At 41.2% G+C, this 26,746-nt stretch overlaps 1 protein-coding gene across 4 annotated transcripts in view; it reads left to right on the forward strand.

Moving 5' to 3' along the window:
* CTNND2 (catenin delta 2) overlaps positions 1 to 26,746 on the forward strand; it is a gene marked incomplete at both ends in the record, with an annotated part of 950,049 nt that overhangs the window by 534,181 nt on the left and 389,122 nt on the right. For all 4 annotated transcript variants that reach the window (XM_079701889.1, XM_079701890.1, XM_079701891.1 and 1 more), the window contains 2 exons: positions 12,877 to 13,071; positions 26,162 to 26,417. In XM_079701889.1, coding sequence (XP_079558015.1) covers positions 12,877 to 13,071; positions 26,162 to 26,417 — 451 coding nt within the window. The remainder of the gene's footprint in view (positions 1 to 12,876; positions 13,072 to 26,161; positions 26,418 to 26,746) is intronic.

The raw sequence follows: 26,746 nt of genomic DNA on the forward strand, positions 1-26,746 counted from the left end.
GGAAGAAAGAGACACGCAGTCACACGCAGTCCTGCCTTGGTTGGTCACCTGGACTGTGGCTTTCTAGGGGGTCCCCAGCACCCAACAATGAGAAAGCCTAGCTTGTATCTGACCCCATGGTGTGAGTTTCTTCCACTCTTCAGACTCCGTGCCTCTGAACTTAGGGCCAATGGGACATCAATGGTAAAATATGCCTTGGTTCCTCAGCAGTGCTTACACATTTTAGGTCACCGGTGTGGGTTAATTTGGGCAAATGGGTGTCTGTGGTAGCCACTCACTTTAAGTATCAATGATCCTAGTTAACCAATATCTCTGCCTTAATAAGTGTGAGGCTTCTTTTAAACATTTTTTTTCTTTTTATCTAAGCAAGAGGGATTATGGAGAGACCAATAGTTTTAGTAGCTGTGAAAATAACCTTCGATAATTAATAACTCAAAATCTCTCAAAATGGAGTTCATTTGCAACCAAGCCTGCATCCAAATCCCTCCCACCACAATATTTAACCAATGTGCATTTTATACTTTTTTAAAATTTATTTTATTGAAATATAGTTGACTTACAATGTTGTGTCAATTGCATTTTGTAATTTTAAAAAATTTGTCATATATTTAGTCCATGTTATACATAATATATATATATATTATGTATAATACATATTTCTGCTTATTATCTATATTCTAAATGTATGGCAAAAATCACTATGCACACACCCATGTGTATGTCTATATACATACCCATATATGTGTGTGTATATATGTACGTGGGGGGGTAGTTTTATATATGGATAAGACTTTGCAGTTGCCATGGGATAACTAAAGTGAAATACCTACAATGTCTACAGGCTAATCTCAAGCAGATCTATTGATCGATCTATGTATTTTTTGTGCTGTGTATTACAAAAGCACTGACTTTGCTACAAAGGAGAAAGTGTCCTGAATTTTCCTGCAATCAGAAGAGGCAGAACATTTAAATACGTGGGTTTATGGGCTCCCTGAGGGCAGCTGAGCCTTCTGCGTATTTCAGAACTCCTCACCACGTCTCATCTAGTAGATATTCAACACATGTCTTCAACTAGCTATTATAAAGCTAGCTAGTTGGTGAAAGTGTTACATCCCATTGATAATTGGAAATCATCCTTCGTACAAAGCGAAGCATGAACACAAAGAGATACCAGGTTCTCCCCAAAGTGAGTGAAATATGAAAAAATTACCAACAGCTAACAGAAAACCTTGGCTCAATGGGTATTAAAAATCTGAAGGGTAAAATGCCTGTCCTCTCACCTCTGAGTTTCCCAGCGCTTTGGAAAGTGCCTTCCTATGTCTTTAGGTATCACAGTATTAACAGACGCCCAGACAGCAGTCCGTGGAATGTCATAGGCTCACCTGGAGAGCTAGCAGCTGCCTGTGTGTAACTCCAGAGACGAAAGCAATCATAAAACAGACTGCTTATTCTGTGGTGTCTGTATATGCTAAGGACCTGCCCAGGAACCTGCAGGTAGAGACTTGGCAACAAAGGAACCAAAGAAAACCATTAATGGTCTTGACCCAGTGGACTTGAGCAGCACTTCAGATTTCTATTTGCTTGTAAATATCTTCACACATACTTGATAGCATTGATTTTTCCTGTCTGGCTTCCTGGATGGTGACTGGGCCCACGGGTGTCATGCTATTAAAGAGGGGGAGCCCGTCCTGATCTGGAATGATACCTGCCTGCATTCCTTGGTGTTTCTGGCTTCAACCCTAGCTCTCCTTGAATGGACTGGCAACATGTGAAAGGGGTCAAAACCTCCCCTAGGAGATAAGTGCACACATATGTGCATGCATGTGTGCACACATGTATTCATTTAGGTCATAAGCTCAGCTGGTTAGAATCAGATCATGCCACAGTCCCTTCTGTGGCTGAGTCAGTAGCTGATTGTGGTTGACACTGCCACAAGCAGACCCTTCACGTTGGCAGTGTTCTAGCATATGTAGCATTTGTTCAGTGCTGGAAGAATCAATACAAATTTCTGTACTAGGAAAAGCACCGGTAACATCACTGCTGTACCATAGCAATTGGTGGTTAGTAGTAACTTCTTTGGATAACATAACAGACCAAAAAAAATGGGTGGGAGAATTAATAGGCCTCATCAATCATGCATTTACTAGGGAGTTAATGTTTTAATATAACTTGTATTCAAATAGTAATTATTCATGTGTAATTCAGTGACTAACTGGATTCTAAAACACACACATACACATATTAAAGCTTTTACCAGAAAAGAATCAAGGAAGAAGTTTAGTCCTCAGAACTGTTTATTACACAGCATAATTCCTCTCCTCTCAAACTCTTTTTTTGTATGCCAAGTATTATGTTGAGTAAAGTAATAAAACTTTAATAAAAGTGTTGATATACAGAAATTATAAAATGTAAATATAGAGAATGACTAATCTTTGAAACAGCTTATTTGCCATTTTTCCCCCCAAAATTATGTTGAGAGTTAATGGTGTCTTTCGCTTCTGGAATTATCACTAACGCCGTTCCGTGGGTATTGGTGAAACATAGAAAGCAGTAGAAAAATGATACAGGGAGAATACATTTGAAGTTTGCATTTTATCAGCTAAATATCAAATTTTTGAAAAGGAATGTATACATCTACCTATGGTATATCTAGTACAATCTGAGTAAAAGGCCTCTGTTTAAGATGCTGAGATGCAGAACATCTTAGTTCAGATATTTTTCAAAATATTTATAGCAATTTATGAAGGAAATTGCATACCTTAGCTTACTTTTGCCTGATACAACCCTTCTCCTTATCCATACATTGAGAATTTCCTCTGTGCCCTTTGATGGGCAGAAACCACATGCACAAAAATGAAAACTGAGCTTTAGTCCCCACAGCAGTTAGTTCTTTGGAAAGCAGAATGAAGATTTCCCATCCCTCCCAGCCGAAGTCTGTCTTTGCATCTTGATATAACAAAAAAGATGGGTCAGGAGCACCTTGTCCTGGATTCTTTTCTTGGAAAGATTCTTAATTGTCCCTAGTGATTGGGTCTGGGAGCCAGACTGCAGAGGTACTGTTGGAACGTTGCACTGATGGGGTATTGAGAAGCATCTGTGGAGAGATAAAATGACACTCGTTGAGTTTTATCCACCTTGTTGGTGAAGAAGAGTATCTTTGTGGATGTGAGACTATCTCCAGGGCTCCAGAAGGATGCCAGAGTTGGAGGCATCTAGCAACCAAGGTATACACCCATAGCTAAATCAGTAAGTCCTGGCTTCTCAAAGGGTGAGCTGTGGACCAGCAACACCAAAATTGCCCAAGACCTTGTTAAAAATGCAGGACCTCAGGCCCTTCCCCAAACCTGTTGAGTCAGAACCTGAAGTTTAATCAGGGGACTCATATGCCCGTGACATTTTGAGAAATACTGAAACACACAGCTAGTCCACTCAGAGCTACTCTCTACCTACCCTGAGATAAGAAACCAAAAATAGACGGGCGCCAAACCACCACTGTCTATCTTGTGTGTTTCACTAGTACTAGTACCGTCTTAGACAAGTAGGTTTCCACAGGCTCTTTACTTGGAGCTATGTTTCAGTTGACACAGAACATCATCCAATTCAGTGTGGACAGAGAACCACATGACCCTGGACTGAAAATAAAAATGGAAATTGTCCATCCTAAGAATGCAAAGGTGTCAGACTCCACATTAGTCATGCTTCATTACCACTGTCTCATCACTTTGTTCATTCCTGCCTGTCACAAAAGGAATTGAACAAAAGAAGCCTATTTTTCTAACAGCTTGGGAAGAAATGCTTGTGGTTAGGGAGGAAAGACAAGGGGATAAGATCACAGGGACACACTTACTGCTTCATCCTGACCAGGGATTTTGGCCTTTAAATTATTCTCACTGGAAAGTATTTGAGCCCCAATAGATGACAGTATTCATTTGGTAAAAGATGAAGTAAAGTGTCATGATTACAATAAGTTGCATTGGAAACTTTATCAAGAAAATTACAGAAGCAAATGCTTCTGCATTTATTCATTGTCAGAGACTATGTGAGTGTTCAAGTTCTTCGTGATAGCAGCAAAGCTGTATTACATTGGCAAAATATAGGAAAAATCTAGGATTTATGAAAAAGATGAAACAGGAGGAAATTTTTTGCTTTCCAAAACAGACTTATTATAGAATCATTTTATATCATCAGATGGCCTGTTTGTTACATTGAAATTATTAAGCTTCAGTACAATTTTACCACTGAATACAAATGAATTAATAATCTCCCTTCCAAACAAATATGCTCATAGCCTATAGTGTAGGAAATGTGTCCATATATTTTAACATTTATAACAATATGAGATAAGATGTCAAACTAATTCAATGAATGATGATCATTTGCAAATGAAATTTAGTGCATGGACTTGACTCAAGATATACAGGAAGTATTTGAGGTCCTTTAAATACTGAAATTAATATGTGAATTGGCATAGGTGTAAGAAGTAGATTTTGTAATTTTGATTTGTGTCAAAAAGCAAAAATCAAGAATAAATCAAGTAAGTATCATGGTGAGAATTTCTTACATCTAAGGTGTAATATTTGCATCTCTTGGCAATTTACTTAGAACCCATTTATGATATTAAAAAGTTAACCAAAATTATGTGACCTTTTGTATTTCTGAAAGTGCTTTTGCTGAGGTCATTTTTCTCCCAGGAGTTTAATGATAACAAATATCAAGCCAGACTTTTTAAGAAGTTCAGAGTCCACAAAATAACTAGTTCAAAGCCATAAACTCTCACAGAGGGAAGGCATTCTGCCTACACAGGCCATGCTGCTTGGCCATGTCGCCTAGTGATGCCAACGTATCTGCAGGGAACATACCCTGAAATCAGAGCATTCAGCAAGGAAGAGGTGCAGTCGGGATTTGCAAGGGGAAATCTGCTTTTATTCCAGGCTCTATGTGTCTCTATAAAAGTCCTATTTTGCCCTTCAAAGATATGGGTTCACTAATAAATAGCAATGCATGAACTGATTTTACACAGAATTTTTTTTTTTAAACCCTGAATTCTTAGATTTTACTTTGGACTTTACTTCATAGCACAAGAAGGTTATAGCTCTTCTTCTGAAGACAGCTCTTTATCTCAGAAATGAAAGCACTCAGCTCTGCCACCTGGGCACAAACTCATCGAGTCAGCTTTCTCTGGTCCACTGACCGGTATGTCATTTAGGTCCTTCTTTTCCTCCTTCCATTTACTTGCAAATGAGTATGTGAAACTGGCTCCCAAATTTGAAGCGAACAGGTCAATGGCAGTGTGTCCTTAAGAACCTAATATTGATATTTCCAAATGAAACATTGTTTCATTTGGAAACACTGCAAACATTGTTTCTTTGCAAAAGCAAGTGAATTCACATTGAATGAGAGAGCCAGAAATTGTATAGTATAGAAATAAGAGAATGTGAATGGGTCCCAGTGAAAAACAGGATGAATTTGTTTCGTTCTGTTCAGTAAAGTAATTGGCGTAATGTGGTAGTAAATGATATTATTTGAAGAAAGCAAGAAATGGTAAATTGAGGGTTGTAACACATTAGATACTGATTTCTTTCGGATATGCCTGTCTCCTCTCTCTTTGATTTATCTGGGACAGGGAGGCTGTCAGGGTGATTCCTGTAGTAGAGTGATGAGGCATGGGGTGCCCATTAAATGCACCTTGCTGCTTCACGCTTAGATGGACTGAGTTAGAATCTTTTGGGGGTTGTGTTCGGGAATCAGTGTTTCAAAGTCTCGCAGATGATTCTGCAAGGAAGAAATGAAGATTTGAGAACTAATCATATTCTAAGGAATGAAAATTCAAATGCAAATATATATATGTATGTATGTGTGTGTATATATATGTATGTATGTGTGTGTATACACACACACACACATATATGTGTGCATATATATATATATATATATGTATTTGAGCTGAATCTTTGGTCATGCAGTTCTCATGAGTTATGTGTGATCTCCTGTTGAATATTTCAAATCCTTTTGCTGAAAACGTGGTTACTGTGATTGTGAAATTGTGAGTTAAAAAATATCTGTTCAGTTTTTATAATCAGTTGTGGTATGAACTTACAAAGAGTTCGTATACTAACTGGCATTTCTTTTAAAAGACAATATGGATTAAATAGATAATAAAATCACTTCTGTAAGTATTCTGAATTGACTCTCTGACAGAGAGCCTTTGCTCTCACTTCTGGTCCCCTCTACCTGAGAAACACATGGATCTTCCTCCAGCACGGCTCCCTTAAGTAGTCTTCTGCTGAAATGTCAGATCCTCATAAAGAACTTTCTTAACCACCATATGAAAACAGTATACCCACTGACACTATCTACCCTCCCCACCCTACTTTATTTTCCTTCAGTACCTTTATCTCTAAATGTGATGACTAACTTATTTTCAAGGCCAGGGACCTTTTGTGTCTTAAGCATCATGGTGTCGAAAACTCCTAGAAGTTGCTCACTCAGTAAACATGTGTTAAATGAGTGAACGTATCAATCAATATGGATTAGCTGGCACGGGTAAACGCTCTATGTAAAATCTAGCAAGTAGAAATTTATTTGCACATCAGTCTAGAAGTGTTTGCTATTGCTGGTCAAATGGAACAGAGCCTGTTGGATTCTCTCTCTGTGGGGTGGAGGCGTGAGACAAGCAAGGCAGTGAGGATACTTTACCCTTTCAGCTTCTTAATTATTTTCCGTGTCAAGAACTCCCTGCAAGTTTGTCACTGGCTTCCTTCTGGATCAGCAGATGTTTGTTATCTTTGCTCAGCAGGTTTAATTTATGCCATATCCCTTTCTAAAAAGGATTCCACCTTCTCTTGGTTATTTCAATATTTCTTTCCCTTTGAACTTCATTCATTCCTTCATTCTTTACAATTATCCATTAAAAAGCAACATTAATATTTTAAGGAAAAATAAAACCTTAATATTTACATTTTCCAATAATACTTCACAAAATTATCAGTTTTTTTCCATTTATAATATTTCACAGTTAAATCTCTTAAGTTGTTTTTGATAGTTTAAATTATAGTGTTTGATTGTGTTTTAGAATCAAAAGATGTATTTTCATGAGATAACAATTTCTTGATTCCAAGATTGAGTGACATGAGAATACCTATTTTTACGCTGCTTTATCAATTGCACAGCCCTTCACACAGATTTTTCTGACCTTGGTCCTCCCACAATGCCATGTCATACAAACACATACTATTATTTGTATTTTTACACTAGAGGTAACCAGGGCTCAGAGAGGTTCAATGACTTGCCTTGATTTGCCCAGCTGGTTAAACACAGATCTGGAGCCCAAATCATGTGTCCCTATTTCAGTTTGTTTGGGGAAAAAATGACAAAAGAAAAGAGGAATAGAATTACTACTTTAGATGCTATTTGAGTTTACTTCAAACTGTTGGACATTATACGTCTGTGCTCCTAAGGCCCCCTTTTGTGTGCAGAATCAGAGGGGCAGCCATGCTTTCAAGCTTCTGTTCCCCGGAAACTGGGTTCACGTCTTGGTGGGTGTTGAGCCAAGAGCCACAAACAAGCCAAAGAGCAGGGGGAGGAAAGATTTATTACTTGCAGCGAATAAGGAGAACACAGGGGATCTTTGCCAAAGCAGCGTCTCCCCAAACAGCAAAATTGGGGACGTTTTAAGCTAAGGGTCCATGCATATTCATGAGGGGGCTTGAGCAGAGGAGAATTCAGCATAGAATTGGGGCCCAGGTTGACAGAGGCCAAGCTTTAGCTGATTGAAGTCAGGAAGGTCAGCATCATCCTTCCATCCTCTACCTGAGTGAGGGTTTTAGCTTCAGCAGAACTCAAAGGTATATTGTTATGTATATCCCTTAAGGAACCAGGACCCTGCCCCAAGGCTGCACTGTTGTTTCTTGAATGCTCCTCCCTTGTTTCTGCATTCCCTCCCTTAAGATCACTAATTACTGAGGTCTGTTCAACGGCAGGCACTGAAGCCAGGCATAGATCACAAAATGGCTTAGGCCAAAATGGGTTCTCTTCTGTCAAGAAAGCCATTCCTGGTTCTCTTTCTCCAGGGAACCCCTAACCTACGTGCTTACACTTCTGTGTAGGAGTTGCTCTTGTAAGTGGTGGTGCTGGAGTGAAGGTACCTACAGAGCTCCAGGGGATGTCCCAGGTCTAGGGCCCCTCTACTCTCCAGGGTCCAGTCTGCCCTCTGAGCCCCTGGAGCCCATACCTCCATCTGTTACCCAATGCAAGTTCCTGTGCCCGACACACAGTGAGGCCAAACAAACCCAAACGTCAGCGACTGGATCAGAGAAAGGTTTATTGCAGGGCCAAGGCCAAGCAAGGAGAATGGGTGGCTCGTGCTCAAGATACCCCAAACTCCCTGAAGGGTTTCAGCAAAGCATTTTTAAAAGCCAGGTGAGGGAGGGGGTCACAGAGTATGTGATCGTGCACAGTTCTCTGATTGGTTGATGGTGAGGTAACAGGACAGTTAACATGATCAATCCTTAGGCAACTGTAGGTCTCGGGGCTCACGGTCATCCAGTAGTTAATTTCTTCCATTTGGTGGTGGTTTTAGCATCTGTAAAACAACTCAGGAAGCATGCACCAGATACTGTTATCAAGGTACTTCAGAGAGGACCTACAGCAGAGGACATGGGGAGAGGGGTCTGTCCCAGGAAGACCCCATAGGGTCCTGCTTGGTTACACATCTCTTCCACAGAACTGAACCTTTCCTCTCACCTCTCATTACCAGCACCACAGCTGAGTGGCCAGGTGTGACCTGTTCTGAGCCGTCTGCGCATCCTTCTAAGTCAGCCCTAGCAGCAGTGGGCCAGTGACGGAGGTCCTAGGACACATGGTAGCTCTTGTGCAGCCAATGTCTCAAGCCTGTTCCTACAACCATTTGCAGGTTCTTCCCAGTCCTCCAGGACTCCTGGCCATACAGGAGTGTCTGGCCTGCACAGCGCACCCATGTGGTTGTTACACTACCCTTCAGCCCTCCTGGATCACAACCTCTCTTAGCCTGTAAGCTGAGCATTCATGCTTCAGATGTGAGTCTTCAAACCCATTGATTTCAGAAACATACTATATATGAACACTGCCAGGGCCTGGGCTCTCTAGACCCAAACTTTGTCTTCTGAAGAGGAGAAGTAGGACGAGTAAAAACATATGATAGCATTGAAAGGTTAACATTGGATGCTGTAAGCGTTGTGGCAGAAATTGGTCATAAAGTCTGGACACAGGTATTATACTTGCATGACCTGGGTCTGCAATGGCGGGGGACCGGTTGATGCAGTTGGCCTGGTCCGTGGGGTCTGCTTTCCCTTTTCTCTTGGGCCCATCCATGTTTCCATTGCCCTTTGTCACACTTCTGTTCTGAGCCCTCAGCTTGGTCAAGGTGAGGCTCTCAGAATTGTTCTCCACCAACATAATTGGCCTGGACGTCTGTGGCATTTTAACGAAGTCAGAGTTTCTCCAGCATTTTTCCTTGTTACCATTGTTCCAGTTTCTGGCAAAGATGCAGATGTTTACTAATGGTGTTTTGAGCCCAGTGTTAACGCTGAGCACTCACTGTCAAATAGAACGTGATGGTAAAAGAAAATTACTACTAAAGAAAAGCATATTTTCTTTTTTTTCTTGTTTTTAAATTGGAGTATAGTTGCTTTACAATGTTGTGTTAGTTTCTGCTGTGCAGCAAAGTGAATCAGTCACATGTATACATACATGCCCTCTTCCTTGGATCTCCTTCCCATTTAGGTCACCACAGGCACTGAGTAGAGTTCCCTGTGCTATACAGTAGGTGATCATTAGTTATCTGTTTTATACATAGTAATGGATATATGTCAATCCCAGTCTCCCAATTCATCCCACCCCCAACTTCCCCCCTTGGTGTCCATATGTTTGTTCTCTACGTCTGTGTCTCTACTTCCGCTTTGCAAATAAGTTCATCTATACCATTTCTTTAGATTCTACATATATGCATTAATATACGATATTTACTTTTCTCTTTCTGACTTACTTCACTCTGTATGACAGTATCTAGGTCCATCCACATCTCTGCAAAGGGCACAATTTCATTCCTTTTTATGGCTGAGTAATATTCTATTGTATATATACACCACGTCTTCTTTATGCATTCCTCTGTTGATGGACATTTAGGTTTCTTCCATGTCTTGGCTATCGTAAATAGTGCTGCAATGAACACTGGGGTGCGTGTATCAAGAAAAGTGTATTTTCTTTGAATCAGCAAACGTATACACCATCTCATGAAATTTTGGAGCCTATTCAGAGAAGAGGTTGTGTGAGATTTTTTTTTTTCTTGAAATTGCCCAAAATAAAACAGGCCTTGTTAGTAGGGGCCTGATATGTTCTTTCTTGAGCAAGAGTGGTAGAGGGCATGAATTCCAGAAGTTGCACTTTTAGCCTTTAATTCCTTGCCCCTCTTTTTTCTCCTAGTTCTGTCTCTTTTCCCATTAACTGTGCCCACCCAGCCATGAGCAACTAAAACCTGACCACAGTGGATAAAAGGAGTGCAAACAATGCTTGGTTTAAAATGCCTTAGCTCTATGCATAATGCTTAAATATGCAAAGGTATTTTGTACAAGTGTCTCCACAGGGAAATACTATGAACTTACAGTTCTATCAAAAGCATGCTAATAAAAAAGTGTAGTATACTCTTCAAATATTTAATAATTGTACTATTGCATTTTCCTTAATACCAGCACATAGAAATTCTGACATCCACAGAGGTAGGCCTTATCTTAAGACCCTTGCTCCTTGCCTAGGACCCTTGGCCATTAATTTCTGATTTATGATACTAATAAAAATTTCCTTATGCCCAGTAAATGCTTATAAGAAGAGGATTTTCACACATACCCTCAGCTCATGTCGCCACTTAAAAGATCAGCAGGTCCTTTTACTGTTCATCGTTGGATATTTTTAGCTGCTTAGAATCAAGGAATGGTGATCAAGTTACACCTCTAAATCTACCAGGGATGGATAACTTTTATTTAACTATTTGACATTTGGATGTAATGACTGTTTCCTTGTTTTTTACACTTGTAAGTCCTTGGCAATATTATCAAAACCTTCAGAGGTAGAAAGCACTGACAGCAGGAACTCAAGGCATATCGTACTTAAATAGATTCCTGGAAAATATGAGCATGTGATAATATTCAGTGTGATGTTGGCATTTGATAAATCAGATGCAATGAACCTAATTATGTAAAACAGTTATTTTGAATCTATCACTCATCTGAGCGCTCTCTAAATCAGAACTTACTTAATTACTAGCAAAGGGAAAGGTAAGGAACTTGCCTATTTGATTCCCTTCCTTTGCTCAAAACATTCCGTGTTTGTTATCCAGACGGAATTCATAGAAGTCTTAGCACTGCCCCAGTCCTTAAGAATTGCTCTCTTCTCTGTTGATTTAAATGTAAAGCAGCCTGTGTAAAATATACCAGTAAAACTTTTATCTGTTGGCAATTTCAAAACTTTTGAATGGCTTTGTCCTCAAATATACTACACAAGAATATCAAAATCTTTGGGGTTAGGTCATTCTGAAGAAACAGCCCCATCACTGAGCGCTGAAGATGTTGGCTTTAAGGTGGCCACTGGGGAAGGCCAGGGAGCATCAGGACAGAGGGATAACTGTCCACAAACACTACCAAAATCAAGGAATTCCAACTCCCTCTAACTTTAAGCTGGCATGGAGGGCTCCCAGTTGGGACTATTCAAAGGCACTTGACAGTTAAATCCCAGCGTGCCATGCGGGTGATTAGCTTTGGAGAGTTAGCTGAAGGGTCTCTGCTAAAATCATCTGTAGCCTCGTTGGGGTTCTGTGTGTGTCCTGTACTCACCATTGTTAGATGACCGTCTCTCCTTGATGCCCTTCCACTGTCCCTAGATGTCCTCCACTCCATCTGTCCCTGTGGAGATGATTCTCCTGGCACGTCTACTCCTGTGACTCTGGCTTTCCCTCAGACAAAATATTCACGCTCAGTCAATGTCTTCTTTTTCATGTGTCAACTCAAGCTCTTAACCCTCATGAAAGTGTTTCCTCTTGCGCAGAGATTCCCTGTCCCACAGCACTGCTTCAAAGCCACACCTCTTCCTATACAGTGCAAGAAAGAAAAGAAAAAAAAAAAGACACAAATAAGGATTTACGAACACTACAGGCAAATGCTGTGTAGCCTCGATTTATAAATTAAACCAGTTTGTGGCAACCATTTGAACTGTTTCAGAGGAAGGTAGACGAAATGCAGATCCTTCCATTTGGAGGGTAAGAGTAAAGGAAAACGTAACTTGAAAACTCTTTTCTTTAAAATCTGCTTCTCTCAGGGATTTAAACGACTATAAGTCCGAACATTTTGGTTCATTCATTGTCCAGGGAAAAACTGCTGACGAGAGAACAAATTCTGGTCCACTTTTCAAGAACAACATCAAGATGGCTTGCCACCATGGCTTATGCATTTGCTCATCATTTTAAATAAGAATTTCTGTTGTAAAATTTCAGGTGCAAGGACTAAGGGATAATAAGAACTTTTTAGGTTTGACTTCAGTCTGCCTGATTTCTTTAGTGAGGAAACCTGCTACATTCGTTAGGCTGGGAAAAATGCTGTTTCACTGGTCCTGTTCAATGGGGATTTATCTCAGAATCATTATCATCCTTATACAGAGATCAGGTTTGGGTGCAAAGCAAGGCAGCTGGGTGATGCAGATAAGCTGATTAGCTTGACCTCTTGCTGCCATTCATTTGATTTTCTGCAGATTTCAACATTCCTGTACCCCCCCAAATTCAAATATGTCTTTGTTAAAACAAGTTCTGTTTGAATGTTGGTCGGGTCTTACTGTCTCCTTGTCCATTCCTTTCAGCTGGGTCCCGGGCCTCATACAGCAGCCAGCACGGCCACCTGGGCCCGGAGCTGCGGGCCCTGCAGTCCCCAGAGCACCACATAGACCCCATCTATGAAGACCGTGTCTATCAGAAGCCCCCCATGAGGAGTCTCAGCCAGAGCCAGGGGGACCCTCTGCCGCCAACACACACGGGCACGTACCGCACGAGCACAGGTGTGTATTCAGGACCCCGATGGGAGACCTGTCCACAGAGGGCGGGCCTGTCCACAGAGGGCAGGACTGTCCACAGAGTGGTGGGCCTGTCCACAGAGGGTGGGCCTGTCTACAGAGGGCGGGCCTGTCCATAGAGGGGTGGGCCTGTCCACAGAGGGTGGGCCTGACCACAGAGAGGTGGGCCTGTCCACAGAGGACGGGCCTGTCCACAGACAGGGGTCTGTCCACAGAGGGGTGGCTTGTCCACAGACAGGGGCCTGTCCACAGACAGGGGTCTGTCCACTGAGGGGTGGCTTGTCCACAGAGGGTGGCCTGTCACAGAGGTGGCTTGTCCACAGAGGGGGGCCTGTCCACAGACGAGTGTGTGTGTGTGTGTGTGTGTGTGTGCGTGTGTGTATGTGTGTGTATGTTCTGTTTCCTCAGAAGCATTATGATATGACCTGCTTCTCTCGTTAATGTTTGTGATAAGGATAGAAACCAAATATGACTCCACTTTAGCTCCCTGAGTAGATTGTAAATAAGTACAGGGGTGTTGTCAGCTCATTTTGTCACACAGGCAAATCGAAGGAAGCAGTACCAATTTTTTGTACATCATTATTAACGTATTTAATGAATATAACTACTTTAGGAAAGCACAGTCACTATACAGGACATATAAAGGCATATGCCTCATGCTGGTAAGTGTTTTTTTTAATGACACAGTCTACCTGTTTGGCAAGCTTGGTGGGAAAGAAGCATATTTACTAAAAAATGTAGCATATTTTGTAAAGCCTACTGAGAATTTATTTCATACATACTATTAGGTTGAATCATATGAAATTATTTCTGAAAAGTCGGCTATTGGCAATTGCATAAGGTTCACTCAACTGTATAGCTTTCCTGGATTAAATATATATTTTGAATTGACACAACCTTAGGCCACGTGAAGAAGGACAAGTGTTTTCCAGAGCATGAAGCCATTTGCAAAATAACTGGTCAAATGTCATGATTAAATGTGCTAGAGCACACTTATCTTAACTGTAAAATCAATATCATTAAGAAGATACTGAGAATTGCACTTCCTCTAAAGCCTCCCATGGCTAAGTTAGCTTAGAAAACATTATGCTGCCGGTTTGCAGACAGTTGAGCTGTCTCCTTCATTTCTAATGATACACATTATCCCAGGCAGGGGCCGAGGTATGGGGATGCGGAAGCTCTGGTCCAGGCCTTGGCACCGAGCTCTGCATCTTCAGACTGTTGTAACTTCCAGTTCCCAAGAAGTAGATCATAGCAATTTTGTTAAACTATATTATGATACTAAATTATATGTTTTGAAATCCAGGCAAGCTACGTTGCTTTTCTAGCTGATTATTGATATTTACATTTCAGTCTTTCACCACATCATAGGAAGAAAAGCACAAAATACTCCTTGATTTTACTCTTGACATTGTAAACACCATCCAGTGTTAATAGTACATATCTTAGTTGAGGTAGAAAGAATACCCATTTATTCTTCTGTCAGAGTTTCTCTCGCCTTCAGCCTGCTAAATCTACTCCAGTCTGAGGCTGAGCTATTTTAACATTTAGCTTGTTGCATATTATTAACTAAGGTAATTTTATTTCCACCCACTCCTTATAAAAGACAAAGATAAAAATCTCAGTGACATTCAATATCTAATTTGAAGAAAAACTGACAACAAAAGGGATTATGTTGATTCTCTGTTCCATATTCATAGGCTTTTAGAATTAGCTCTCGCTGATAAACTTCTGGAGGTTTAATGAAAAATTAGCTACAATAGGAAAAAAATATTTCATTCATCGATCGCAAATTAAGGACCAGGAATGATGTTCACACTTAACAACAACAAAAAAGAACAATGACGACAACAAAAGTAGTGTTTTCTCTAAGCCAGGGGTTGGCAAACTGTGGCTCACAGTCTAAATCCAGCTCGTCACCTGTTGTAGTAGTGCTTGTGCGTTAAAAACGATGATCACATTTTTAAATGGTTTGCAGTCAAAAGATGGATAATATTTGGGGATATGTAAAAGTCATATGAAATCCAAATTTTGGAGTCCATAAACATTTATTGGAATACAGCCCCACCCTTTTGTTTCCAGATCATCTATAGTTGCTGTCACCCTGCAGCAGCCCAGTTGAATAGTGACAGAGACCATATGGTTGGTCAAGCTGAGAATACTTACTTACTGGTGCTTTACAGAAGTTTGCTGACCCCCGTTCTATGCCATCAGTGGAGAACCAGGCTGAATGAATAAACGAGTGTTTTTCTGCTATCTCTCCTCTGAGTGCTTCAGAGGGGACAATCTGTTTGCCCAGCCCTTTGCCACTAATAGTAACCTCTGCCCTGGCTGAGATCTGTTGAGGTGTGCCATCCAGATGCCCAAGACACCGTCCCTGCCCGCATCTTTGAACTTGAGGCACTTTTGAGGAAATATGCTGATTTCCACAACATTATGGAAATTTACAGAAGTGCATGAGTGGTCTCTTGAGGACAGGTGGGGAGAAGCCACCTCTCCAGCTCCTAAGCATAAAGCCACAAGCCCTCTCTCCCTCACACCTGCTCAGGTTACTCCCTGTTTCTATCCTGAATTCATTTCAAGTCCTTACCCTTTCCCAGCTAAACTTGCACCTCCAGGAACTGTCTCTATCAGAACCCACATGTTTGAGAAAATGCTTTTAATACGGGTATATATCTCTCACTTATAAATTACATACATATTATACAATAGTATTAAATTATATCTAGTAAAGGCAAGATTAAACTTCAATAAAGAAACATTTTAAGATTGCTTTCCCAGGAATTCCCTGGTGATCCAGTGGTTAGGACACCGTGCTCTCACTGTCGGGGACCCTGGTTCGATCCCTGATCGGGGAACTAAGATCCCACAAGCCATGCGGTGCAACCAAAAAAATAGAAAATACTTTTCCATATCCAGAGGGTTATTTTTCACATCCTCTGTGCTATACACACCCCACACTTAGTGCCACCACTGGTACAGACCTTTAAGAAGCTTCCAGAGTCAGAGCAAATACCCTAATTCCTTGGGAGAAGAGGACAGGTTCTTACGAGGCCTCTTAGACCTGAACTGTTCTGGGGTCACTGGCTTTTGGCTCAGATCAGTGGCCAAGGTGACTCTTCAGCCTTACCTCTCTGCTGTGAAGTAAGGCCACTGGCCAGAGGTCCTTCAGTTCCATCTGTAGAGCATTTCCAGAGGATACTTCCAGGAGACTGGGGCAGGGGAGTTGAAGGCCACTTGCTGCTCTTGAGGGAATCCCCACTTGGGAGTGAAGTCAAGTGTATTGGCCTTAACAATTTGGGAATTACTAGGTGGTGCCATAGCATCAAGCAGGTGAGACAGGATGACAAAGCATATAGCATGTCTGCCACTTTCAGCGATGGTTCTCAGTGCTTTGAATGTATTTACTAATCCTCAGAACCAACCTATGAAGGAGGTGCTATTATGATGCTCACTTTACGAATCAGAATACTGAGGCACAGAGATGTTGAGTAATCTGCCCAAGGTCACACAGGTGGTATGGAGCCAGTCTTTAAACCTTCACACCCAGGCAGTTTTGCCCTGGGACCTGGGCTCGTAACAGTCATCTTGGTTGACCCTGCATTTGTAAAAATCATCATTCAAAAACAAAATAAAGGGCTTCCCTGGTGGCGCAGTGGTTGAGAGTCCGCCTGCCGATGCAGGGGACACGGGTTCGTGCCCCGGTCCGAGAGGATCCCACATGCCACGGAGCGGCTGGGCCCGTGAGCCATGGCCGCTGAGCCTGTGCGTCTGGAGCCTGTGCTCCACAATGGGAGAGGCCACAGCAGTGAGAGGCCCGCGTACCACAAAAATAAATAAATAAAAATAAAAATATATATACACCCATTCTCATCTAGAGAGCATCAGGATTTCCTGTGTCCTGTGTTAATCAGATAATATCTGTTGAAAACAAACCACGTGCTCGATGGACTTCAGGTCCAAAGAAGCTTAAACCAACTCTTTGTCCTCACACATGCTCATTTTAGTTTCAGAGAAGGACATAAAATAGGAAAAAAATAACTGGTAACAGAAGGTAATATATTAAAGGCTAAATGAATATTCCAGACAACAACGAAGACAGAGTATTAAGAAAAGCACCAACAAAATAGAACATACTCAAAATTAAGCAAGCAGGATCATTACAAAAGAGAAAAGGACATCCCTCAACTGGTGACACTGGACTCAGAGGCTCAAAAGTAACTCCTTTGAACGCTCAACCATTCAAATTCGTTTCTTGGATGCCTGACTCACTTGCTTAGATTTGGCACAAATTCAACTAAACTGAAATAATTTTACTTACTAATATGTATTTTCCTCTCACAGGAAAAACTGGGAAAAAAACTCCCGTCCTCTTTATACAATTGCAAAATTAAAATGACCTTAACTGTAAAAAAAAAAAAAAAAAAAAGCGCAAAACAACACATACTGTCGTTTCTTTCCTAGATAACATGTAACTCAGATTGCACTATACACGATTCCTGACGCCCTCCCAGGTCATCCTTTAGTTTCTCAGCAGGGAGTGGGGCTGTGGAATGGCACCCACTCTTGGTCCCTCAGTTCTTCAGCTCTGCTTCCACCTGGCTCAGGGTCCCGGGCATTATCTCCTGTGGCCACTCTTCTCTCCCATCCCTGCTCAGGCCCATGCAGACCCCATCCCTGGGCCTCCCTTTCCAAGCACCACTAAGGCCACCCTGAGTTATAGATTGTGCTAGAGCTGAGAGATACACCAAGATGACTATACCGAGAAGAGCAGGAAACAGCTGTAGTCCTCGAAGATGAGACAGATTGAAGCTCCCTAAACTTCCCCTCCAAAGGCGATTTCTCAGTTAGCTTCTCCCCCTATACCCAACCTACCGCCATCTTTTTTCCATCCCTCCGTCTTAGCCACCATAGTTACCCTCTCACCCCTGTTACTTTATTTTGAAGACTGACTTAGATCCCGATTCAGACAAGAAGCACAGTCTACCTTTGGGTGTTCAAAAAGGTCCTCGAGCCTTTCCCAAACCAAAAAGCTTCCTAACCATAATGTCAGAGCCTTGCGTACGTGCATTTGTATACATTTGTGCGTGTGTCAGAGAATCAGGGTTGACAAATCCCACTTCTCCCCTCTCTCACTCCAGGCTGGTGGATGGTAAAACATACAACAGGGTTCACAACTCACACACAAGAAATCAATCGGATTTTATTCAGCTGGGCCAGCACTCTGTGGGCCACGGCTGTGCCAGGGAGCATGGTCTGAAGAGGGTCTTCTGCCCGCATCCCAGACCTAGCTCTCACCCTTCCTGCTCAGGCACGCCAGCCAGTACTGGACAATGTCAACTGAAAAAAAAATGCACAACGTGAGAGGTGTGAGTTAAGTTTTATTTGAGGCAAAATGAGGACTATAGGGCTTCCCTGGTGGCGCAGTGGTTGAGTGTCCGCCTGCCGATGCAGGGGACACGGGTTCGTGCCCCGGTCCGGGAAGATCCCACATGCCGCGGAGCGGCTGGGCCCGTGAGCCATGGCCGCTGAGCCTGCGCGTCCGGAGCCTGTGCTCCGCAACGGGAGAGGCCACAACAGTGAGAGGCCCGCGTACCGCAAAAAAAAAAAAAAAAAAAATGAGGACTATAGCCTGGGAGACAGCATCTCAGATAGCTCTGAGGAACTGGTCCAAAGAGCTAGGGGGGAAGGTCAGTATAGATGTGATTTTGGTGAAGGGGGAGTACATGCAATCAGGCACATCTTTTTTGCAGAAGGTTTCTGCTAGTCACTAGGAGCAGATGTCACCGTTAATGATTTTAGTGCTTTTCTAGATATGAGGAGATGCAAGAAGTGAGCTCATAAAATCTTCCCCTGAAAGTATGTAACTATCTGAAGACCTGAAGACCTGTTCTGCCAGTTTTGCCCAGAGCACAGAGTGCATGATTCCTCATCTCCACCCTGAACTCCTTTCAGGAGGTGTTGAAGGTCAACGGTCACAGCAGCTTGTGATTTCATCCCTGTAGAGGCAGGTGGCAAGTGCCAGCTTCTAGTTGGCAACAAAAACCACAGACCTTTTCCCCCACTCTGTCCCAGCAGAAGGGAGCAGGCTCGGAGGATGACCCCCCAGCCTCCCTGGGCCCAGATGTGACTTTATAGGGTGGCAGAGACAGTAGAGCAGCTGCCCCTAGGGGCACCAGGACAGGACTGAGACAGGAGCCAGCATGGTGGCTCCAGAGATCTAGCAACACGAGAGAACATAAAAGTGTCACTTCCTGAATCAGCAGTGGTCGCCACTCAACAGGGCTCCCCAGAGGGGACCCTCTTATCAGACGCATCCATGCTGTCTCCCTGGGCAAGGAGACAGGATGCTGTGGCTGCAGCAGAAGACCAGGCCACTGAGCTGTGAGTGGGGTGTAGAGTGAATATCCCCACCTGCTCTTCAGGACCATTCACCCAACATCTGAGTCTTTACTTCTTGCACAATGAAAATTTAAAGAGGCACACTTTTAATTTGGGCGTCGGTTTAAATAGAATGTACCTTTTGTCCGGGATAAGCCTTGTCCAAACCAGAGCTTATATAATAAGGAACACAGCCAGACAAAGAACGTGTGACTCTCATGGATTTGCTAGTGCTAAAGTCTATTAAGATGACACAGATTTTTATTTCAAACTCAAACATATCAATGACTATCAACTTAGGAGTCATTTGATGAACGTAAATACTTGACTCTGACAACCCCCCAAACACATCTTTCTAAACTAGCAAAAATGGCCAACATTGGCTGGGTTGATAGTCACATGCATTTCCTTTTGGATAAATGTGATCCTGAGTGGAGAAAACAAGCTTTCTGTGATGAATGTGTCAGCTTCTAATAAAGAATGAATTAGCATAGGTACGCTGCAAGGAGAAAACCTGCTAAATATCCTTATGAGGTTGACAAATATTGCAACATAACAAGAAATAAGAATGGGATGAAAATATTTGCCCATATGGAGAAAGCATTTTTTAAAAAACTTAACTTTCTGCAGTAATAGTCAATACTTCATAAAATTATAGAGGGATTACATAGAGCCTTCATATTCATAAAATTTTATTGCTATTCTTCAATAAAATATAAATAACATTTTCAATAAAACTCATCTTTTGAGTCCACAAAGGGTGGAATATTAACAGTTTATTACTTATTAAAGGCTGTTACTTCAAATTGTAAAAATGATTGCTTCCCACTGGAGCAAGTCAAATTAGATCCTCCATAACCTCTTAGTTAAAATTTTTACCTCTTTTAAATCTAAAAAGTCAGGGGCACATGATTACCCAACTGGAAATTTTTAATGAGCCTAGTGATAAATATCATCTTAAAACCAAGAAGAGCTTCCAGATGCTTACCTATATCAATTCACCTAAAATGGTGTAAATAAAGTCTAATTATAGCTGAAGGAGAGCAGAGTTTGCTGGTAGAACAGTCGATAAAATTTAGAAACAGCAACATCAACACCAGTAATCAACATCAACACTAATAATAATCCTGCATTAAATGCCTCTCCCCCACAAAAATAATGACATATGAAGTTAAAAGATTATGTTAAATTTACCCTTGAATATTTTTCCATTGAGCTTAGCTTGGATCAACCTGTGCAGAGTGCAGGAAATTGGAAGACATGTATAATTCAGTTCTAGATGATAATACTACTGGGAATGTAGTGGATTGGGTGGTGAAGATTCCTCATCCCTGAAATGATAGAGTTGTTATTATTTAAGTAATAACTTTAAAGGTATATAGGCCATGTTTTTGGACCCATTGTCACCTAAGCCATTTTTATTTTCTGAGCTTGCAGAAGGAATGTTATTTAATCAGCTTATTGTTTGCTTACTTTGTATTTTATAACATGTGTAAAAGTATTTTATGTTTTCATATCTCTCTATGTACAAATATACATAAAAGCAAAGATAAATGATACAAAAACAAAAATAAATGCTTTTTCTTTCTTCTGTTGAACCCTACTTTATATTCCATCTCCCAAGTTTCTTCATGTGCCAGAGTCTTGTATTTTATTCTGTTCTCCTTTTTTTCCATTGTCAGTAAAGAATGCATGTAGCCATCTATCCTCATCAAAATAGAATGTCTGCTTTTTTTCGGTATGCGAGCCTCTCACTGATGTGGCCTCTCCCGTTGAGGAGCACAGGCTCCGGACGCACAGGCTCAGCGGCCATGGCCCACAGGCCCAGCCGCTCCGCGGCATGTGGGATCTTCCCGGACCGGGGCACGAACCCGTGCCCCCTGCATTGGCAGGCGGACTCTCAACCACTGCGCCACCAGGGAGGCCCTAGAATGTCTGCTTTTATTAAAAAGCATCTCCCTTCCCTTGTTTCAAACAAAATACAACCCATAAAACATCTATTTTTTTCCCTTTACGCACTAGACCTTTATTTGTGTAGCTCTTCGGAAAACAGATAATTTCATGAGCAGCGTGAAAAGGTGAAGTAACAGGCCAACTGCTGAAGAGGCTACTTTTAAAATCTCCCCGAAGAGGCTACTTTTAAACTCTCCCCAAGGAGACCAGTAGTGTGATTCATTGAGTTGGAAGAGCTTATTGAGGGGAGAAGGGGCTGTTTGCAGAGCAGGTGAGAAGAGAGAGGAGTGTTTACAGAGCTGATAAAGCACCTTTTACTTCAAATGTTTGCCGTAAGAAAGTTCAGTTGAATAGAGTAATCCTCCAAGGTGGGTGATTTGGTCAACTGAGCTCTAAAACTCAAATGAGAGAAAACGTAGCCCATAGCGTCCTTTTGGTTTCCTCCGTACCATCTTACGAAAAACCCGAATGCACTTATTGGCCAACTGAGTATAACAGGACAGAATTTAAGGGAAAATCTGTGTTAAAGAAAAGTCTTTTAATCGTGTGATCAGTATCGGCTTATCTGTATTAATAGAGAGCCACAGTCTGCATCAAACACACCGCAGTCTGAACAGGCGAGGCAAGAAGGGAGAAATCAGTTTTAACGTGTTGAAATCAGTCTTTTACCTCATGCTTAAAAAAGTATAAAGTATTACATTGTTACATTACCGATGGCTAGTTTGAGATCTCTTAGTTTCTCTTGCATTTTCTTCTATATGATCATATAATCTACCCTTTAAAATAGTGTATTTTTCTCCCTATTTGTATTGCTATTTTGCATTATTTTCCTTGCATTGATCAGTCTCTAATTTATTTGAATTTGACAGTATCAGTTTGAGTTCTAATTTTATATTTTGAAATTCTCATCAGGTACTCCATTTATTGTGACGTAAAAAAGTTGAAACTTATGGCTTCAGGAATGATACTTCTGAGAGGCCATTTGTCAAGTGAGAGAAATGTGATTGTGATTTTTTTTTTCAAATATGATCTTTCTGGAAGTTGTTTACCCGTCTTAAATTTCATAGTCCACTCTCTTTTTTTTCTTAATATAGTAGTATCACTGATTAAACAAAGACTCAAAACACTTCAAAATAAAATTAAGATAACTATATGTATCATATTCTTGATTTTCCTATAAATGAACAAAGTGAGATTTTTCTGCATATCTCAGTAAATTCAATTAAATGAGAAATGGTGTAAATTAGTTAGCCCACCAAGGTGTAATAGTTTTTTCCAGTAGAATATTCAGATTGTTGATTCCTATTATAAATCTCTCTTCTCTGTACTTTTGGTAGACATTATCCTTAATTTTAGGCCTCTCCTCATTTTTCTAAGTTTTCTCACTGTGTTAGGTAATTCAGTAATACACATATTTGAGGTTATAAACCTAGTTCAGCTTATAAACCTGTAAGCATAAACTCCAGAAGCAGGGTGCAAGGGCTTGAATTCCTTCTCTACTAAATATAAGGCAAATTTGGGCAAGTTATATCATCTCTCTGTGCCTCAGTTTCCCACCTGTAAAGTGAGAATGACATGTTTATTCTTCTATAGAGTTGTTGGACAAAATATGAGTCCACACAAATGAAGTGCTTACAGGAGCTATAAAGTCTGATATCCAGTGGCAAGGGCCTTTCACTCCAAAGCAATATGTACAATCCCTTTTCCAATGTGAGCTGATTTCAGCATTGTTAGGCGATAATAATAAGAGCTCATTTGTTTAACATTTTGCACATATTAGGCATTAAACGATTTCATGCATTCAAAGCAAACAATGATCCCATGGGGTCATTGTCTTCTCTTCACTTTAAAATCAGCAAACTGGAGCTTTGAGAGCTCAGTTTCTTGCTGGATACAAACAATTGACCGAAAAGCCCAGATGTCGACCTGATTCTCTAACTTCAGAAGCCAAGCTCTGAACGCGTTCCCTGACATTTCCCCCCTGAAAAGGCCAAAGTAGAATACATACCTGAGCCTAACAATGTTCATAAACTTTCCTTCACCTTTTCTCCCTCCTCATACACCGAGATGTTGCCTTCTTGTTTCTACTCAGTTAATTGCATTTCACACCTTATTTTCACGTTTTGCCCCAGTCTCCCTTATCCTCTGCATAATTTTTTGTTTGCTCATGGGATTGCTTTTCTTAAACTCCTCTTGTTATACTATATTCTTTTTTTTTTTAATACCTTTTTTTTTTCCTTTTTCCTGGCCGTGCCACGCAGCTTGCAAGATCTTATTTCCCCAACCAGGATCAAACCTGTGCTCCCTGCATTGGAAGGGCAGAGTCCTAACCACCAGGGAAGTCCCTATTCTTTTAAAATGTATAGTCCTTTGAGAGTTTCTGATGTGGCTAGTTAGCTTGTTCCCCTTGCCTATATTATCATTTTTTTAACAAGAGTGTTTCTTCACGTTTCATTATTAAATCCTGATCTCTGCCATTTTGCCCTCCCTTCCTGTTAATCACTATATCTAATGTATTAATAACAAATAATTTCGTATAGAAAAGGATTTTTTTCTGATATTAGTAACCCTTTTCAGAAAGCTTAAGTGCAGGTATTTAGTTCCTGAATGGAAAAAATGCATTTATCTGAAAAATGTCAGGTTATAGTTAGTTTTCCCCATTTGCCCTTGATTTGCTGGCTGGCTTTTCACAACTCTTCTAGAAAATGAAATTTTGTTTACCTCTTTGCATTTGTTCTTCCAAGAGCATGGTTATGCCTGGCCTGAAAGTTTTTTTTGTTTTTTTGTTTGTTTGTTTGTTTGTTTGTTTGCGGTACATGGGCCTCTCACTGTTATGGCCTCTCCCATTGTGGAGCACAGGCTCCGGACGCGCAAGCTAAGCGGCCATGGCTCACGGGCCCAGCTGCTCCGCGGCATGTGGGATCCTCCCGGACAGGGCCACGAACCCGTGTCCCCTGTATTGGCAGGCATACTCTCAACCACTGCGCCACCAGGGAAGCCCCTGGCCTGAATTTTTAACCCCTGTCCCCATGACATAAAGCACATTGTTCATAAATTTTAAAACATGAATTTTAATTAGACATGCTTGTAAAATTTTGGAGACAATATAAATGCTCCATAAATTGCATAAAGAAGTAAGACAGATTTTCTGGTTGTGAACTTAATGTTTATTAGTCTAACCCAATGACTTTGAAACTTAATCCATCAGGACAGCCCTCATCATTTCAAAATACTGCTCTTCTGGGAAAATACACACTTTTTCTTTAGAAAGTTTTCTTAAATATTTTTCTAGTCTTCACCATGTCACAGTGCCTAGTCTCCTAATTTTGGTTATTATAAGATTAAGTATTAAAAGTTCATTGGAATGAGAAGCCCTGAACTCTGTTAAAATCGGCTTTCATATTAGGATATGTTTCTCCAGTTCACTTTGCAACTCTTTGTTATTTCGACAGGATATCCTTAACTTTTAACATTAACGTTGTTTCCTCAATGTGACATAATTTCTTTTGTATTTGATTTCGCATATGTCTTCTAGTGAGAGAGAGGATAAAATAAGCTCTATCACCGTCCACTATGAAGTGCTCAGAAAGTCTGAGTTGTGGGGTGTGATTCGTAATTGGAAACTAATTCCACTTAGAGCTTGCATGGTATAAATGGCCTCTTCTAGACACTGGCTGTATTTGGGATATATTCCGATCTACAATGCTAGAAAGTAAAGGTGCTATCTAATATTGATCATGGCTAAATATCACAACAATTAATAACAGGTTCATTCTATTCATATGGAAGATGCCATTTTCATTGTATATGTCAGCTAAACCTTAGACGTCAAGTATTTTTGAGAACCAGATAAAAATAATGACAGGAAACACACTCCAAAGAACCCAGGAAAGAAACAAAAAACTGAAATTCAGTTTGGAAATAGTCAAACCAATTTTAGTAACTGGTGTCAAATCTTCTCCAAACAATTTATGCATATTGAAAAGATGCAAATACTTCTGGAAGAGCCAAGTCAGCTCCTTATTTTGTTTGTGTTGCAGTTGGGCAGGTCTTCATCTCCTCTCCCATGCCCACCCTTCACCAAGTATATTTGTTACTATGACAGCTCAAGTTGAGAAAGAGGCATATAAAAATCCTGTGGGTGTTTGTTAAACTTTACAAAAACTAGGACAGTCCTGCATTTAATGCTCGAGTACTAACTATGGACCTGTGTCCACCTCCACCCCCATGCATACGCATCCTCTCACGTTTCCTTATTTTCTTTTATTTAGGAGAAATTAACCACATTAGTAAATTTCTTTCACACCCTTAATAGAATTAACATAACATCACCTGAGCGAGCCCTTTCTGAGTTTTCTCAACCTAAACAGTAAAGAAGTCACTGTCCACGATTTCTTAGAAGATATTCCTTACATTTCTTCTGGGTTTTAGCTCCTCACAGAGTTTACGTTTCCGATTAACAAACCTTCTCGTGAAGGTTGGTAAGCAGCAAGCACACCGCAGATGCGTCCTAGAGTGGAAAGGTTTATTCCTGAAATAGCATGCTAATTATCATTTTAATGGGTAACATCGAATGTGTTAGTTCAAATATGACAGAATTTTTTGTTTTTTTATTCTTTCAAACCCTTGTTTTTGTTTTTGTTTTTGTATGTGTGTAATTTTCCCCCCTGCCTAGACCTGGTTAACCGTTTCTGTGAGCAGGTCCTCAATTTTTTACTTTGTCCCTACTTTCCTGTCCTAGCCCCGTCTTCCCCCGGTGTCGACTCCGTCCCCTTGCAGCGCACAGGCAGCCAGCATGGCCCGCAGAGCGCTGCCGTGGCCACCTTCCAGAGGGCCAGCTACGCCGCCGGCCCAGCCTCCAGCTACGCGGACCCCTACCGGCAGCTGCAGTATTGTCCTTCCGTCGAGTCTCCGTACAGCAAATCCGGCCCTGCCCTCCCACCCGAAGGCACCTTGGCCAGATCCCCGTCCATCGATAGCATTCAGAAAGATCCCAGGTGGGTACCAAACTTTTTCTCTTCCCAGTCACTGCTAAAGAGGTTTTCAAACCGGGCCTTGTTACCACATGATTTCTTTTTGCGTCGCGTTATTGCATCCATGTCCCTGGCTGAGTATGAAAGCGTTCACTTTGGTTGGGGTTTATAATCTTCTGTTTGATTTGCAATATTGGTATCGATCATGGTTCCCTAGCATCTTCTTGGTTCAACAGCAAAGACGACCTTTTGATCAGAACATTTGTAGGTGCTTGAGGGTTTCAGCTATTTGATGAGTTGTTGACCAGTTTTCTTTCATGCAATAGAAATGGAGGATTGGGGGGTTATATCAT

The sequence above is a fragment of the Hyperoodon ampullatus genome, assembly GCF_949752795.1.
Source record: "Hyperoodon ampullatus genome assembly, chromosome: 4".
Lineage (NCBI taxonomy): Eukaryota > Metazoa > Chordata > Mammalia > Artiodactyla > Ziphiidae > Hyperoodon > Hyperoodon ampullatus.